At 41.8% G+C, this 15,721-nt stretch overlaps 1 protein-coding gene and 1 pseudogene across 2 annotated transcripts in view; one reads left to right on the forward strand and one right to left on the reverse strand.

Annotated features, from left to right (window-relative positions):
* Window positions 1-375: 375 nt before the first annotated feature.
* ZBTB35 (zinc finger and BTB domain containing 35) overlaps window positions 376-15,721 on the reverse strand; it is a 33,125-nt gene continuing 17,779 nt past the window's right edge. Inside the window, exons 5-8 of one of the 2 annotated variants that reach the window (XM_007447630.1) lie at window positions 11,264-11,624; window positions 10,939-11,161; window positions 2,297-2,427; window positions 376-1,648 (exon numbers count right to left, since the gene is read on the reverse strand). In XM_007447630.1, coding sequence (XP_007447692.1) covers window positions 962-1,648; window positions 2,297-2,427; window positions 10,939-11,161; window positions 11,264-11,624 — 1,402 coding nt within the window. In that variant the 3' untranslated portion in view covers window positions 376-961. Of the gene's footprint in view, window positions 1,649-2,296; window positions 2,428-10,938; window positions 11,625-15,721 lie in introns of both variants that reach the window. The other variant, XM_007447629.1, reaches the window with a different exon arrangement.
* LOC103090963 (actin-related protein 2/3 complex subunit 1A pseudogene) lies at window positions 4,280-5,354 on the forward strand (annotated as a pseudogene).

Here is a 15,721-nt window from a genome sequence, read left to right on the forward strand (position 1 = left end):
CATTCAAAACAAAGCCTAATATATTATATACATGTTTTTTCTCTGTACTTTATTTTAAATACATTAATTTTTAAGTGATGCTCATCTTTTTTTTCATCTGGTGGTAAAATACTAGTGCAACTTTTCATCAAAATAAAGTTTACCACAGATATAAGTGAATTTTCCCAATTGAAAATGGCCCTTCAGCCGCCACTGAATGAAATTTCTCAATCTAACTGAAGTGAAAAAGAACCGGTAGCTGTCATTGTAAGGAAAATACTGAGTGCTATAGCATGACCTACATTGCTCCTTGCAACACAAACTCTGAAAGAACCAGAGGCGCTTTACAGAAGTTTAGTTGAATTTGAAAAGGCACATGGGTGTGGTTGGTTTTTAAACATTCTAGAAATTTGCCGCCACCACCACCGTTTCTGTTGCAGAGATGACATCTGTGACTGTCAGGGTAGACAAGAGAGTTGTTCAAGCTAAAGAAAGCCAGAAGCCAAAATTTAACTGCACAGTAACAATGCACTTTTCTTCATGCAGCCTTGTGTTTCCTATATATTCAAATATTCTAACATGCATTAGAATACATAAACTTGTATTCTAATGATTTTACGTTTGATTTTACAATATGGGGAAAAAAAAAACTTGAGGAAGGACATGACTGGGCGAAGGGAGAAGGGAGAACCCTTACCACAATGAAAATAGATACATTCGTACCCAACTATATAATAAGAATATAATCCATTTCAGTTTTCCAGAAATATACTTCTCAAAGCTTCCCATTCACTTATGGGAAAGATCCCTCCTCTGTGGCATCAAGTGGGGGAAAATCAGTTTGTTTCAATAGAAACAGTTCAACACAACAGGAAAGAGCTTAACTTTGGTCCACATGTCTGTTAGCTTAAGGACAGTCACACTGCCCATCATCAGTTCAAAAACTCAACACATAAATTTAAAAATATATTCATTTGTTATTTCATTCTAAAACTGGCATAGGTGTTCTGTTCTCATTTTCTGACTTTTCAGCTTGGGAATCTACTGTTGATTTGGTCTGTAAACCCTCAGCATCTTCGTGATCTTCTCTGGCTGCCTCAGCAGCATCTGCTTGGGCAGGCTCTCTCTCCTCTTGGTTCATGATTTCAGGGGTCACTTGATCCAAGTCTGCTTCTAGCAGCTCAGTTTGTACTTCCATTGGCATCTGATTTACCCGTTCAACGTGCAGCTCCTCTACGTGTACTTCGGTACCTTCTTCAGTCTGAATTCGACCCACTTCTAGATAACTTACCTGGACCTGTTCTGGAAGCTCGTTCATATGTGAATCGTGCACTTGGCTGTCCTGGAGCAGATCTGGGTGGACCTGTTCCACAGTCACTTGTGCCGAATCCACTTGAACCTGAAGCAACGGTAACACGTGCACCTTCCCAACTTGTTCTATAATAGTCATTGATGTCACAGGTTCAGTTTGCACACGTGTTTCTACTGAAAGAACTTCTTCAGTTACTAGACGCTCTGAAATATTATGAGCATCACTGAGATGCCTCCTTAATTCATTTCCTTGCATAAACCACAAGTCACACAAAGTACAATGGTTGGGTTTATCTCCAGTGTGTATTACCAAGTGATCTTTGAACTGGTCCCAGCTGTTAAACACACTATTACAGACCTGAAATAACCAAACATTTGGTGTTAACACTTATATTCAAACTGAAGGAAATATGGATGCATTTATTCTCTATAAGAAAAAAGTTGAAGATTTTTCTGAAAATGTTATAAATATGACATCTGTAACATAGTCTAAGGGAATTTCATAATTCTTTTGTTTATTTGATCTTTTACCTGATTAGCTAACAACTTAAATCCTTTTGGGGAAACATTTTAACATTGCCTATATTAAAGGACTATAAAGTAACACTATTATAATTTCTTCCATGATATCAACATTAAGAACAATTTTACCATGTGGGATAAATACACACTAATCATGGAAGAGCCGCCAATTACAGCTGGTCTGCCTCCTCCACCCCACTCCTGAATTCTAATGATTGTTCTGTGGTTAAGAATAACCATAGCTTCAGACTATGTTACTTAGGACATAGTTTTATTGACATTGGTATCATCTAGGGTTGGGTAAAAACAACAACAACTACTACTACTATTCCCCCTTATGAAAGCAAGACAATGATGTTCTTTACTCTCATTTCTTTCTAAACTTGTCAGCTCTTTGCTCCTTTGCTCTAGGTCTGTCACCCTTCACTTCTAATGATTTCAAACGCAGACTCCTTTGCTAAGGACGGAGTACACCCACACATACCTGACATTCATAAAGCTTCTTTCTTCCCTTTTTTGCCCCCACTCCAGTTTGGCATGCAGTCAGGTGACATTTGAGGGTGCTATTTCTAGCAAATCGTTCATGACAATTTGGACATTCAAAAGGTTTTTCACCTGTTAGAATAGAAAAAAAATCATATTTACAAATTAAGAAAAACAGAAAATGCAAAAAGTTTTTCCTTTTTGGTTAATTCTAACAGCACCTTCTTGAAAGAAGGATCAGAATTTATAACTCAGATGTTTCCACCACATCCAAAAGACTATTCTAAGAGGTGGAAATAGTAAGTTTTTAGTGATTCTTATAATTATATCTGTGCTCTGGCAAAGAAATAAAATTTGGATCTGAATGTTGTTCCATGTTTTTGCATTTCTTAAAAAATTGTATATTTTCCCTTAGATAAAAATCAAGGTCGATTTCCTTTTTGGGGACATGCACCCCTCTCCATTCCACAAGCATTTTTTAAGCAATTATTGTGTTGCCAGGCCATGTGCTAGGTAATGAAGATAATCTGTCCTTGTTTTTAAAAACTTCATATCACAGGCCAGAGTATTTCAGGAAGGCGAAATACATGAACATAAACAAGTGCAATGCACCACAGAAGGCCTGTTACAGAGAAGAGGGCAATGGGAGATGGGACTGCAGCAGTACAGAGGAAGAGAGTGATGAATTCTGCCTGGAATGGAATGAGAGGAGGACAGGAAAGAAACAGGTTATTCTAGGCAGAGGCACAGAAGTGTAAAACAGCATGGCAGGTGAGGGGTAAGGAGGGAGATGTCATAATGACTCCCAGATCTCTGGCTTAGAATACCAACCAGAATAAAGAACAGAGAAGTCCAAGTAGGTTTGGAGTGGGATGTGCTAGGGAAGATTATAAATTCATTTTTGAGTCAGTGAGTCTGAGGTACTCAAAGCAACGTGGAAAATCTGGTAGACAGTTACATAGACAAATCTGGAGCTAAACAGAGGGTGGACTGACATACAGATACAGAATCCAGTAAAACATCCAGTTAAAACAGCGGGTAGATGAAGCAAGCAAAGAAAACAAAAAGAATAGCCAGAAGTAGAAGGAAAGAACACTGAGGAAAAATTAAGAAAGAAATTTCAGGAAGATGAGGTAATAAACAGCGCCTAACTGAACAAAAAGATCAGGTAGGATAACAACAGGGGATTGGAATAACTCTAGCAAGAACACTGTGAGTGGTATGGTGGAATCAGAAGCCACACCAGTGGGATAAGGGAGCATGAGTGAGGCAAGTTAATGGAAACTGTCAGTACAGAAATTCTTTCAAGAAGGCTCGGAAGTAAAGAGGAGACGTGGCTAGAGGGGGACATGTCAATAAGAGGTTCTCTAAGCCAGAAGAGAGTCATTACTTATTTGCTGAAGGAGAAGGAACCAGCGGAGAAGGAGAGAGTCGTAGGAATGACAGATGAAACATGGTCTTGGAGGAGACATCAAGGCGTGGGATTCAGGATTGGCCTTGAAGAAAAGGGAAATATCTTTCTCTGTAATAGAAGGAGACAACAAGGAACCACATAGTTTACAACACAGCTAGGTTGGGGGCAGGAAGTCAGATAGACATGTCACCTGCTGGGGCAGGGTGTGGGCAGAGGTCTTGAGTGCTGCACTGAAGGTCTAGAATGCCAATTAGGAAAGGAAAGATATAAATCAGACACCAAAAGGCCTAACTTAAGGTCTGATAAGAATTTTTTCCAGCAGTGCTCAGCAGGGAGCAGAAGTAAATGACTGCAATAATTAATTCCAGGATGTAGGGTTCAAAAGCCAAAGGGAGCAGGGCCTCGGTCCTCCACCCGCGCCTGCCGGAGCCTGTTTGCGTTGACTGACCAGAGTCCGTGAATTCAACGCTCCGAGCCCGTTTGGACGGCCCTGACCCCCAGCTTTCTGTCCTTCGAAGGCACTAAGAATAACATCCCTGCGTCAGTTTTTACTAGAGCCAATCACCTGTCATGCCTGGAAAAGGGATCGTACCCAGATTGCCCTTAGCCCCAAAAACCACGAAGTCCACATCTATGAGAAGAACGGGAGCCAGTGGGTGAAAGTTCATGAACTCAAGGAGCACAACGGACACATCACAGGTATCGACTGGGCTCCCAAGAGTGACCGCATCGTCACTTGTGGGGCTGACCGCAATGCCTACGTGTGGAGTCAGAGAGATGGTGTCTGGAAGCCGACCCTGGTGATCCTGAGAATTAACCGTGCAGCCACTTTTGTCAAGCGGTCCCCGCTAGAGAACAAATTTGCTGTGGGCAGCGGAGCACGACTCATTTCTGTTTGTTACTTTGAGTCCGAAAATGACTGGTGGAGTAAGCAAGCACATTAAAAAACCCATTTGCTCCATGGTCCTCAGCTTGGATTGGCATCCCAACAACATCTTGTTGGCAGCAGGATCCTGTGATTTCAAATGCAGAGTGTTTTCTGCCTACATTAAAGAAGTGGATGAGAAGCCAGCCAGTACACCCTGGGGCAGCAAGATGCCTTTTGGTCAGCTGATGCCAGAGTTTGGTGGCAGTGGCACTGGCGGCTGGGTGCACGGGGTCAGCTTTTCCGCCAGCGGGAGCCGCCTGGCCTGGGTCAGCCATGACAGCACCGTGTCCGTTGCCAATGCCTCAAAAAGTGTGCAGGTCTCAACTCTGAAGACACGAGTTCCTGCCCCGCCTGAGTGTGCACTTCGTCTCGGAGAACAGCGTCGTGGCCGCTGGCCGTGACTGCTGCCCCATGCTCTTTAGCTGCGCCGACCATGGCTGCTTGACCTTCGTCTCCAAGCTAGACATCCCGAAACAGAGTATCCAGTGCAACATGTCGGCCATGGAGCGCTTCCGCAACATGGACAAGCGGGCCACGATCGAGGACCACAACACGGCCCTGGAGACGCTGCACCAGAACAGCATCACTCAAGTGTCTATTTATGAGGTGGACAAGCAAGACTGTCGCAAATTTTGCACTACTGCCATCGACAGAGCCATGACCATTTGGGATTTCAAGACCTTAGAGTCTTCTATCCAGGGCCTTCAGATAATGTGAAGCTGAGCGAGCCTCCCAGATCCAGCATGAGGACGGACAAGCTGCGCCGGGGAGCTGCGCCATTTGCATCATGGGCAGGAGAGCCGGCCGCCAGGAAACACTGAAGACACATATGGCGCAAACCTTGTTGTGTGTTTTGTTTGAGGATAATTGGTGAAAGTGTTGGTTTTTTAAAGAGCAGCAGTGATTTGGGTTTTGTTTTTTGTTTTTTTTGTTTTGCTATTTCATTCCATTCTTGACCAAAGCTTCTCTTTAAGTAGTTTATTATGGAAAATTGTCACTAACTTAAAGGAAGGGGTGGGGGAGGTATGTAAATTGTCCGCTAAAAAATTAAATAAAAATACTGAATGTGGGAAAAAAAAAAAGCCAAAGGAAATATGCTTAGAGTACAAGAAAAAGTGACTCAAGATATATACAATGAAGACAAGATAACGTCAGAAATGGGGCAATAAACTAGGTGGAAAGGGGTATGGAAAGACAGGAAGGCTAAATGAGGTAGACTCCCACAGTCAAAGTAAGGAAAGCAGTGAGAATTCAAGAGACAGGATGATGCTTGTAGAGAACAGGACTAAGATTTCAGAGGTGGAACCTCAGTGATGATCTGGTCCTAGACATGACCCTCATACTCACGTGGAACAGACACAGTCAAGTAACTCTAAGCTGTGTTTTATCCCTGACAAAACAATTGTAACTTATTTTTTTATATAATTTCCATGAGATGAAAAAATTAATTTGTGAGAGACCTAATCACCTAGAATTATTGTTGGTACAGAAACTCCTTTACAACTCCCCAAATGTTGGGAGATACTGCTAACTAGAATAGTTTTGTTTTAAGTGTATAATTTTTCACTATAAATGAAGCCTACAGATGAAAATTGCCATAACCTCTTTAAAGGGCAATTTGATATTTGCCAAGATTTAAAATGCACATATTCTGTGACTTGGCAATTCTGCTGTCAAAAATTTATTTGAACATGTACACAAAGATTATGTACAGGTGTGTTTACTGCAGTGCAGTGTGTAATAGTAAATGACTAGCAACAACCTAAAAGTGTATCCACAGGAGTGGTTAAGTAAATTATGGCATACCCAAACACTGAAATACCATGCAGCCACAGTGAAAAAAATTAAGTAGATTCATGAACGTTTCACACATTAAAAAGAGTTTAAGATAAATTAAATGGCATAACACTGTATTGCATGCTCCTGTTTGTTTGTTTCAAAACTTCTGTGTGTGTCTGTTTATGGTTACTTGAAAATGCAAAGAATATATCTGGAAGGATAAATAAGGAAACGATGTCAGTAACTGCTTCTGGGGATATCTATTTAAGTAGGAAAGAGATTCACTTTTCAGTGCACATCATTTGAGCTTCTGCTATTTAAAAAATTAGTTTAATAAGCCCAATAAAATCTAGGAATTGTAAGAGATTAATTATACTTCAGATGTGTAGAAAGTACAGTCTTCCAAGTGCTTTTATCATTTTTTCTTATTTGTCACAACCCTGTAAAGTAGGCATCATTATTCTTACTTACACAGACAAGGAAAGAGGCCCAAAGATAAAGTTCATCAAGCTGACAAATGTCAGAACTGGAGCCTGGGAATTCCCTGGCAGTCCAGTGGTTAGGACTTGCCAATTTCACTGCCAGGGCCAGGGTTCAATCCCTGGTCAGGGAATTAAGATCCCGTGAGCTGCACGGTGTGGCAAAAAACAAACAAACAAACAAACAAACAAAAAAACTGGAGCCTGAATCTAATTATGGTTTCCGGACCCAGATTTTTTTCTACAATTCCACACTACCTCTCTGGGCAACCAGGGAACCATTATTTGAAAACATGGTTACAGGTCATCTTTAGATTCTTTCACATGCGGTGTTCCACAGGCATATCTGTTAATGTATCTGCTCTCTCCCCCCACCCACAAATCTTACCCTTCTATATTTTTCTTTCTAAATTAATAAACTTCCAATCATGTAGCCACCCAAATCAGAAAGCTGGGAGTCACCTTCTCTTTTACCCCTACATCTCACCAATCACCCTGTTGATTCTGCCTACTTAATGTTGTATCTCTAACACTTTTTCACTATTACTGCCTTTATTTAATCCCCCATCCTTGTTTAGATTACTCCAACAGCCTTCGAATTAGACCCAGTAGGCTTCACCCACTCCAATCTATCCTGCCAGTTCTCTCTCTAAAGCATAAATTTAATCAGAAAACTCCCTGGCTTAAATTTCTTTAAAGTGACCCAGAGTCTTTCAAGATAAAAATCCAAACTCATTTAGAGCACTTAAATGAAAGTAACTACATGATCTTAGCCTCATCTCCCATCACTTTCTCTCTCGTCCTTGAACCACTTGGAGATCGTCCATGATGCCTAAGTGCACGCCACATGGTCAGCCCTCCAAACTCTTTAGCTGCATCTCCTGGCATTCGGACCCAATCCTCCAGTCATAACAACCTGCTAGCAAGTACTCCAAATGAGTGACTTATCTTTCCTCTGTGTCTGTGTACACTTAATTTCTTTTGTCTGGAACGCTTATCTCCTGGCTAACTCCTTTTCCTTTGGGAGTCATAGGGTAAACCCTCTAGGAAGCCATCCTTGTCTCTTTCATCATAAACAGCACAAGCAGGCATTCCCATAAGACTCTGTGCTTACCTCTATCAGTACTTAGCTGATTGTGCCTGCTTGTCTCCCCTAACGTAATTTTGAACTCCTTGAAGGCAGGGACTCTAAAATTTATCTCCATGACCTAGTAGGCTGGCATTATCATCACTATTTTCCAAATGGAAACAAAGTAATTCAGGACAAGTAACAGCCAAAATTTTGCAAATCAAGCGTGGATTACTGTGCATGCTTTAAGAACATACAAGAAACCAAAGCACTAAACTAATGAAAGTAGGCAAAATATGAAATTGAGGGGGATGTATTATGTACATGTTGAGAGTAGGAAACAGGAACGGGACCATTTATCTTTACACTTAGTTATAAGTGAAAAAATGATCCACCCTTTATTAACACAAACACAATTAAAAACTGTTTACTGGGGGCTTCCCTGGTGGCGCAGTGGTTGAGAATCTGCCTGCCAATGCAGGGGACATGGGTTAGGGCCCTGGTCTGGGAAGATCCCACATGCCGTGGAGCCAACTGGGCCCGTGAGCCATAACTACTGAGCCTGCGTGTCTGGAGCCTGTGCTCCGCAACAAGAGAGGCTGCGATAGTGAGAGGCCCGCGCACCGTGATCAAGAGTGGCCCCTGCTCGCCAACTAGAGAAAGCCCTCGCACAGAAACGAAGACCCAACACAGCCAAAAATAAATATATAAATAAATAAATTTTAAAAAAACAAAACTGTTTACTTATGTTCCTCTTGAATTTACTAAATCACTGATCACATATGCTACTGTCCTGTCACTAATTACTAGTACAATTGATCGAGGTTAAAAAAGACAATAAAAGTTCAGTTTGCTTTACATACTAAACTGTTCCTTCAAAGGGCATCTGGTTCTGTAATTTGTAACAACTACTTAACTAAGTTACTTAAGTTATCTCATATCATTTTGAAGGGAAACACAGACATAAAACATAATGTGGGGCTTCCCTGGTGGGGCAGTGGTTAAAAATCCGCCTGCCAATGCAGGGGACACGGGTTCAAGCCCTGGTCCAGGAAGATGCCACGTGCCGCGGAGCAACTAAGCCCATGCGCTACAACTACTGAGCCTGCGCTCTAGAGCCTGTGAGCCACAACTACTGAGCCTGTGTGCTGCAACTACTGAAGCCCGTGCACCTAGAGCCCCTGCTCTGCAACAAGAGAAGTCACCGCAATGAGAAGCCTGCGCACCGCAACGAAGAGTAGCCCCTGCTCGCCACAACTAGAGAAAGCCCGTGTGCAGCAACAAAGACCCAATGCAGCCAAAAATGGATAAAATAAATTAAAAAAAAAACACAATGTGATTTAGCTCTATACTTTTCTGTTCAATCCAAAGTACAATATGCAGGGCTTGGAAAGCATATTTAAAAACTTCCAAAATGGTCTGCGTTGTCCTATTTTCAAACAGGTAAGTCACTAGGTAATGTTTTGGGTAAAAGAGACAATTGTTTCTACTTTCACACTGACAGGAAATAATATAAAAGTGATTATCTGTTAGGGTACTGGAAACTCCTATCAAAGTGTGCTAGTTACCAAGTAACATTTATTTACTAAGTTGTGCTGCAGGTATACCAATGCTTTTGCAAAACTAACCCACAGTTACCACAAACATGTTCATCAGAAGACCATTAACATAGGTTCTTATTTGTTTTTTAAGGACTAAAAACTATACCTTTAGGCAGTTTCCAAATATACAACAGGTCTTTACATATAATGTTTGTAAAACCATTTCCCCCAAAGATTTCATGAATGCCTATTAGCTACCCCAAATTAGTTACCTTAAAGCCTTCTAAATTCGTAGTGAGCCTTTAAGTAAATTAGGAGATTCCCTTGCTGTTCACTTATTTAGCCAGTTCCTGAGTATTACTACCAAGGGTTTGAATAGTGAGGGATCCCACACTATTTGAATCTATCTGTTTTCTCAGTTTCAAGTAGTATGTAGCAGGCAACTCTGGACAGCAAGGGATCTACGAAAAAATTTCATCCAAAGTTCTCCAAACTCTAGCATCAAAGAGAAAGATTCTGAATAGTGTGGGATAACTATATTGTATTCACTGTATTAATACTCTCAACAGCCTTAACCATCTCACATAGTAAGAACTTGGGAACAAATGTCCAGAAGTCTGACGCTTAGCAGTCTGCAGCAACTGCTTTCCCCACACCTTTGTCACAGTGGGTTTAGGGACTCCCCAAGATTCCAAGTCATTCGTGGTGGTAACTCCTGTGTATGGCACAGGAGACCTAGCAGAGAAAGCTTGGGGTGTGGGACCAAGGACAGGGACTCTGACAGGGAGAAAAATAGGCTCAGGGATGGATATAGAACTAGAAGGGCCAGAGGTTCTAAGGTAGACTCCCTGGACATCTCCCTCACGTCTGGGATGGCTCTTAGGAGAGTACAGAGACCTTACCCTTTTCATCTCCCTGGCTGTGCACCAGTCCTGACATGTTTGCCCTTGGAGAGATGAAGGAGATGGACAAATACTGCCTTCCTATCTATCTGCCAGGTCAAAACAGATAACCAAATGTATGCAAAGGTATAAACATATTTGGGATTGTTTGCAAATGTACCCATCTATGTAATCTGTTAACATAAGGCAGGGAAAGTAAAAACAGTTAACAGTGAAGTTTCATTGTAATTAAAATCTCATAATCTATAACCGTTAATAAAGAATCACAAACCGTTTTATGTATTTTTTTAAAAAATATAAAAATTGGCAAGATGTAAGAATGAAAATTACTTTCAAAGTTAGTACTGATTTTGCTTTGAAAGCATAAATATTTCAACTAATATTATAAAAACACTGTGTGCTCAGCCGGCACATTAGGGAACACAGGAAGTGGTTCCGGTGGTGCTAATTAAAATAAAAAAGGATTTAGACACTTAGCTTCAAGTGAATGTGGAAAATCTATACTTTTAACATAAAGTATTTGCTAATTACCTGTATGTTTTCGAAGATGCTCTTTAAAATGTCCAAAGTGGTCAAACTGTTTCTCACAGTACTGACATATGTGAATTTTTTTCCCAGTTCTTTGCTTCTTACTGACTCCACCTTCTTCAAGGTGGTAACAATTGAGGTGCTGTTTCCATGCGCTCTCCCGAAGATACCTTTTATTGCATATTTCACACTTGAAACTCTCAGTGGAGTGTGATTTCATGTGTTCCTTAAAATGGTAAAACAATTTAAATGAACGGTTACATTTCTCACAATGGAACAAGTCCTTCACATGTGACAGCTGAAGTTCCACAATTTCAATACCTTCTACCTGTTTGCTTGTGGGGTCAGAGGCACAGCCATCTTCATCTTTAATCTGCCCTTTTCTATCACCCTGACGGTACTTGCTGGTGATATCTGCCAATAATGCCAGAGCGGAATCATCAGAGGAACCTGTGCTCTGAATATACTTTATGGACTGCCTGGCAGTAGCCACATCCTCTAACGTTTCAATGCCTTCATCTTCCACTTCGATTGTGCCTTCAGCAATCTCCACCTCGATTTCAACAGGTTCAGATTCTGCAGACGGCAATGACTCAGTGATAACATTTGAAGTTTCTGCAATCTTTCTTTTTTTTGCTTCACTTTTTCCTGTGGTAGTTTCCTCTAGTGGAGCTGAGTTTTCTTTGTTCCTGAAATACACAATGTATGGATTAAAAAAAATCTATAAGATCAATCAAAATCCTACCAGGCTTTTTGGAAGAATTGATAAGCTGATAATAAAATTTGTATGGAAAGGCAGAAAACAAGACTGTAAGACTTATACTACCTGATTTCAAGACTTACTATAAAGCTACAAAATTAAGACAATGTGATATTGGTGAAAGGATACACATGGAGATTAATGGAAGAAAATTCAGTCCAGAAATAGATCTACATATAGATAGTCAGCTGACTTCTGAAAAAAGGTTCCAAAGTAATTTAATGGAGAAAATATAAAACAGTGGTGTTGGAACAACTGGTATCTATATGGGAAAAATAAACCTTGACCCTTACTCTCATATTATACACAAAAAAATTAAAAATGGATCATAGACTTAAATGTAAGAACTAAAACTATTACACTTCTAGAAGAAAACAGGATAAAAATCTTTGCAACATTGAAAGATTTCTTAAATAGCACACCGAAAGCACCGACTTTCAGCAAACATTGATAAAATGGATTTCATCAAAATTAAAAATTTGGTCCTCTGAAATACAGTTAACAGAAAGGCACACCATAGACCAGGAGAAAATATTTGTAAACATATATCTGTCAAAGGTCTTATATAGAGAATACAAAAAGGAGTCGTACAATTCAATAAATTCAACGGCTTAAGACAACTGTTGGGAGACAATTCCCCATGAGACCCTTGTGTTTCTGCGTATCTTGTGAATTGACAGCTTTGGTTCTGGACTAGTTTTCAAGGATGTTTGCTGAAGAGCCAACAGCCTGGGAAGACAGAGTGGCTCCCACTGGAGAAGAGGACATCTTTACTTACTGTCCAATATAATAATGTCCCCCACTGTGGGATAAAGGTCAGGCATGTTTGTTTGCAGCCCATTCTAAAAGATTTTGGTTTCCTAAGCTGGAGATCCTTCAGCTGTGATGAAAAACGACCACATGCAGAGCATTCACCTGGGCCACTCTATGTTACCCCTGTGGGACTTGAGGAAGGGAAAAGTGGCACAAATAGAAAACTCATGCTGCCTGTTGTGCAGAGAATAATAAAGTCCTTCTTTCTGACCTACGAGTCCCGTTATCTTCTATCAGCATCCATGAAACCATGGCAGGATAATTTCTTGGCTTGCAAGTAGGATAAGAACTCAGATCCCTCACAGATCTTGCCAAAGTTCGGCAACCAAGAACAGGATGCTGAAAAAGACAAGGCTTTCTGGAACAGGAAGGATGAGACCTCACAGAGCAAATGGAATTTGAGGAAGTCTACTAGGGCTGGCAGTAAACCTGTTTACCAAATTGTATGGTCAACTGGGCAATAAATGGTCCTCTACTTATTTGCCTATTGCTCTGAGTTCAACTGTGTGCCCCCCAAAGATATGATGAAGTCCTGACCCCTGATACCTGTGAATGCGACCTTGTTTAGAATTGTCTTCGCAGATGCAATCAAGTTAAGATGAGGTCATTAGAGCAGGCCCTACTCTAAGTCTTTTAAGAAGAGGGACATGTGGACCCAAAGAAGAGAAGGCCATATGAAAACACTGAAGGAAGACAGCAATGTGAAGATACAGGTAGAGATTGGAGGTATGCTGTCACAAGCCAAGGAACACCTGGGGCTACCAGAAACTAGAAAGGGCAAGGAAGGATTCTCCCCTAGAGGCTTTTGAGGGAACATGGCCCTACCAACACTTTGATTTAGGACTTCTAGCCTCGAAAACTGTGAGAGAATACATTCGTGTTGTTTTAAGACATGCAGTTCATGGTACTTTGTTATGGTAGCCCCAGGAAACAAAAACACCTATAAATAAGGAAAAACTGAGAAGGTGGTTACAGGATGAGTACTGGGCAGTAAGTTTAAGGACAGCTGCTGGAATGGTGTCCCAGTTGCTGCAAACTTGCTAGGGGTGGGAGAAGGCAGCGGAGGACTTCCCTGCCAATTGGGTGGTCAGCCTGAAGTCTGCCCACAGTAACAATTAACACTAAGATTCAAAGGGAGTAGGAGGGTGGAGACAGAAGGTTCTGCCCCTTTATAGACAAGTTACTGTCACAGGTACCTAAACCAAGTGTGCCAGGAGGGAAATTCACAACTGCTATGAGCAGAAACCAGTTGAGTCATTAGAACTTTGGCTGGTCCACATGGGAGATGAGGGGGCAACATAATGCTTGTAGAGCAAGGAAGAATTGCAACACCTGGGCCATCTCAGGGCTCAGCTCCTCCTGCAGTTTGTCATGTCCACCTGAGATCTATTTGGAGATGATTGTAAAAGGCTTGAGTTTTTTTTGCAGTGGGTCCTGGCTGCCATAAGGGTGCTGTGGATGCTCTTGGAGAGACTTCTCTGAAGCAAATTCCTACGATGAGGCATTGACTAGCAAGAGTCTTCCTGCCCAACTGGGTTTATAATGCTGATGAAGATGAGTCACTGGGGAATGAAAAAAGGATCCAAAGTAATATAAAATTCTTTGGTCAGGCCTGCTGAAAAGCCCCCTTTTATGTTAGACCAGGAAAAAGTGTAAGAGATGTTATCATGACAGTGGGGCAGCAAATGTCCAAGATTAAGCTACACTCTTGAAAAAAAGCCACTACTGAGGAAGTCAAGTCTGAGTCAGCTAAAAGGCATAAATGACATGGCCCCAACTAGAAATCAATGTGGATGGGGCTACTGAATCAAGGGGTCCCCCAAACTGACACTGATAGCGTCAGTAGTGATGACTTTGCTGCCTGATAGAGGGCTTTGAGTGGGCTGAAAACACTGGAGGTTTGTTTGGCTGAGCCACATGCAGCTCCAGTGCTGCTCGAAACCAAAATGTGCCTTGCTCACTGGCAGAGAATCACTTTCTCCCTCCACACCACTTCCCCCTCTTCTACCTTCCCGTTGCCTCTAACTTGACCTCACCAGCTTAGAGAAAGATAATTACGGTTGGAGCCAAGGTCTCCTTGTTCCCAAGGGTAAACAGTGAAGACACCATGTATGCATCCAAGTATGCTGAGGAAAACTCAAGAATGGGAGAGGCTCAAACTTCCATGACTCTGTTTTATCCAGCAGGTGTCCAACTCACCATCCCACCTGGTTCCACAAAGAGGAGGCGCTTACATTCAGTTGATGGGGCTTGGGCAAGGTTCACAGCAGGAAAGGGAGGCTGTCCTGACCCTGTGGGTGGTCCTGATTCTACATACTGTTGTTGCTTTGACATCTGAATGCACAGCAGGGACTGGTATGGCATGTGCATTTACCACTTCTCATCCCATATGTACCAGAGATGGAACATCCCAATTGAGAAGAGCCAGATGTAGAGAAGAGCTACTGGAACAAACTTCCCTAATGTTAGCCACCGGTAGCTGGGTCAGGATTTAGCACAAGTGTCTTATCTTTTGATATCTAAAATTTGTACTATACTGTTGATATCCTACTGACTGGCAAGCCAGAAGTCTCAGTCTCAAAGGCCCTGACCGTAGTGTTATGACAACTCTACCAGCAGAGGTTGCTGATAAATCCCAACAAAATTCACAGGACTGCTCACCAGGTAAAGTTTCTTGGGACTAGACAGGCAGATTCACAACACTCAATCCCCTGCAGCAGTAAAAGAAAACCTGTTTTTTCACCTCCTCCCTCTTCCCACCAAAAATGAAGCCCAGCATCTTACTGGACTTTTTAGGTACCAGAGACAATACGTGTCTCACCTGTGCATTCTACTTTCTTCGTTATATCAGTCAATATGCAAAACAGTGTCTTTTAAGTGGGGCTCCAACCAACAGGCTGCATTGGAAGTTTCCATCAAGCTGTGGCACAATCTCTACCTTCGGGCCCCAAAACCCTAACGACCTCTTTGAGCTGTAAGTCTCTGAGACTGATGCTTTTTGCAGATTAGAGCTTCTGGCAAAGGGAGGTCGTCTCCACCCCAAGGTATTCCCTGGATTTTGGACTTGCCAATTCCCTGACGTGGCTACAAGGTACACTCCCTTTGATAAGAAAGGATTAGCTTGCTATTGGACTCTTGTTAAAAGTGAAGCCTGGGCTTCCCTGGTGGCACAGTGGTTGAGAGTCCGCCTGCCAATGCAGGGGACACGGGTTT

Source organism: Lipotes vexillifer, unplaced genomic scaffold (assembly GCF_000442215.2).
Source record: "Lipotes vexillifer unplaced genomic scaffold, Lipotes_vexillifer_v1.1 scaffold386, whole genome shotgun sequence".
NCBI lineage: Eukaryota > Metazoa > Chordata > Mammalia > Artiodactyla > Lipotidae > Lipotes > Lipotes vexillifer.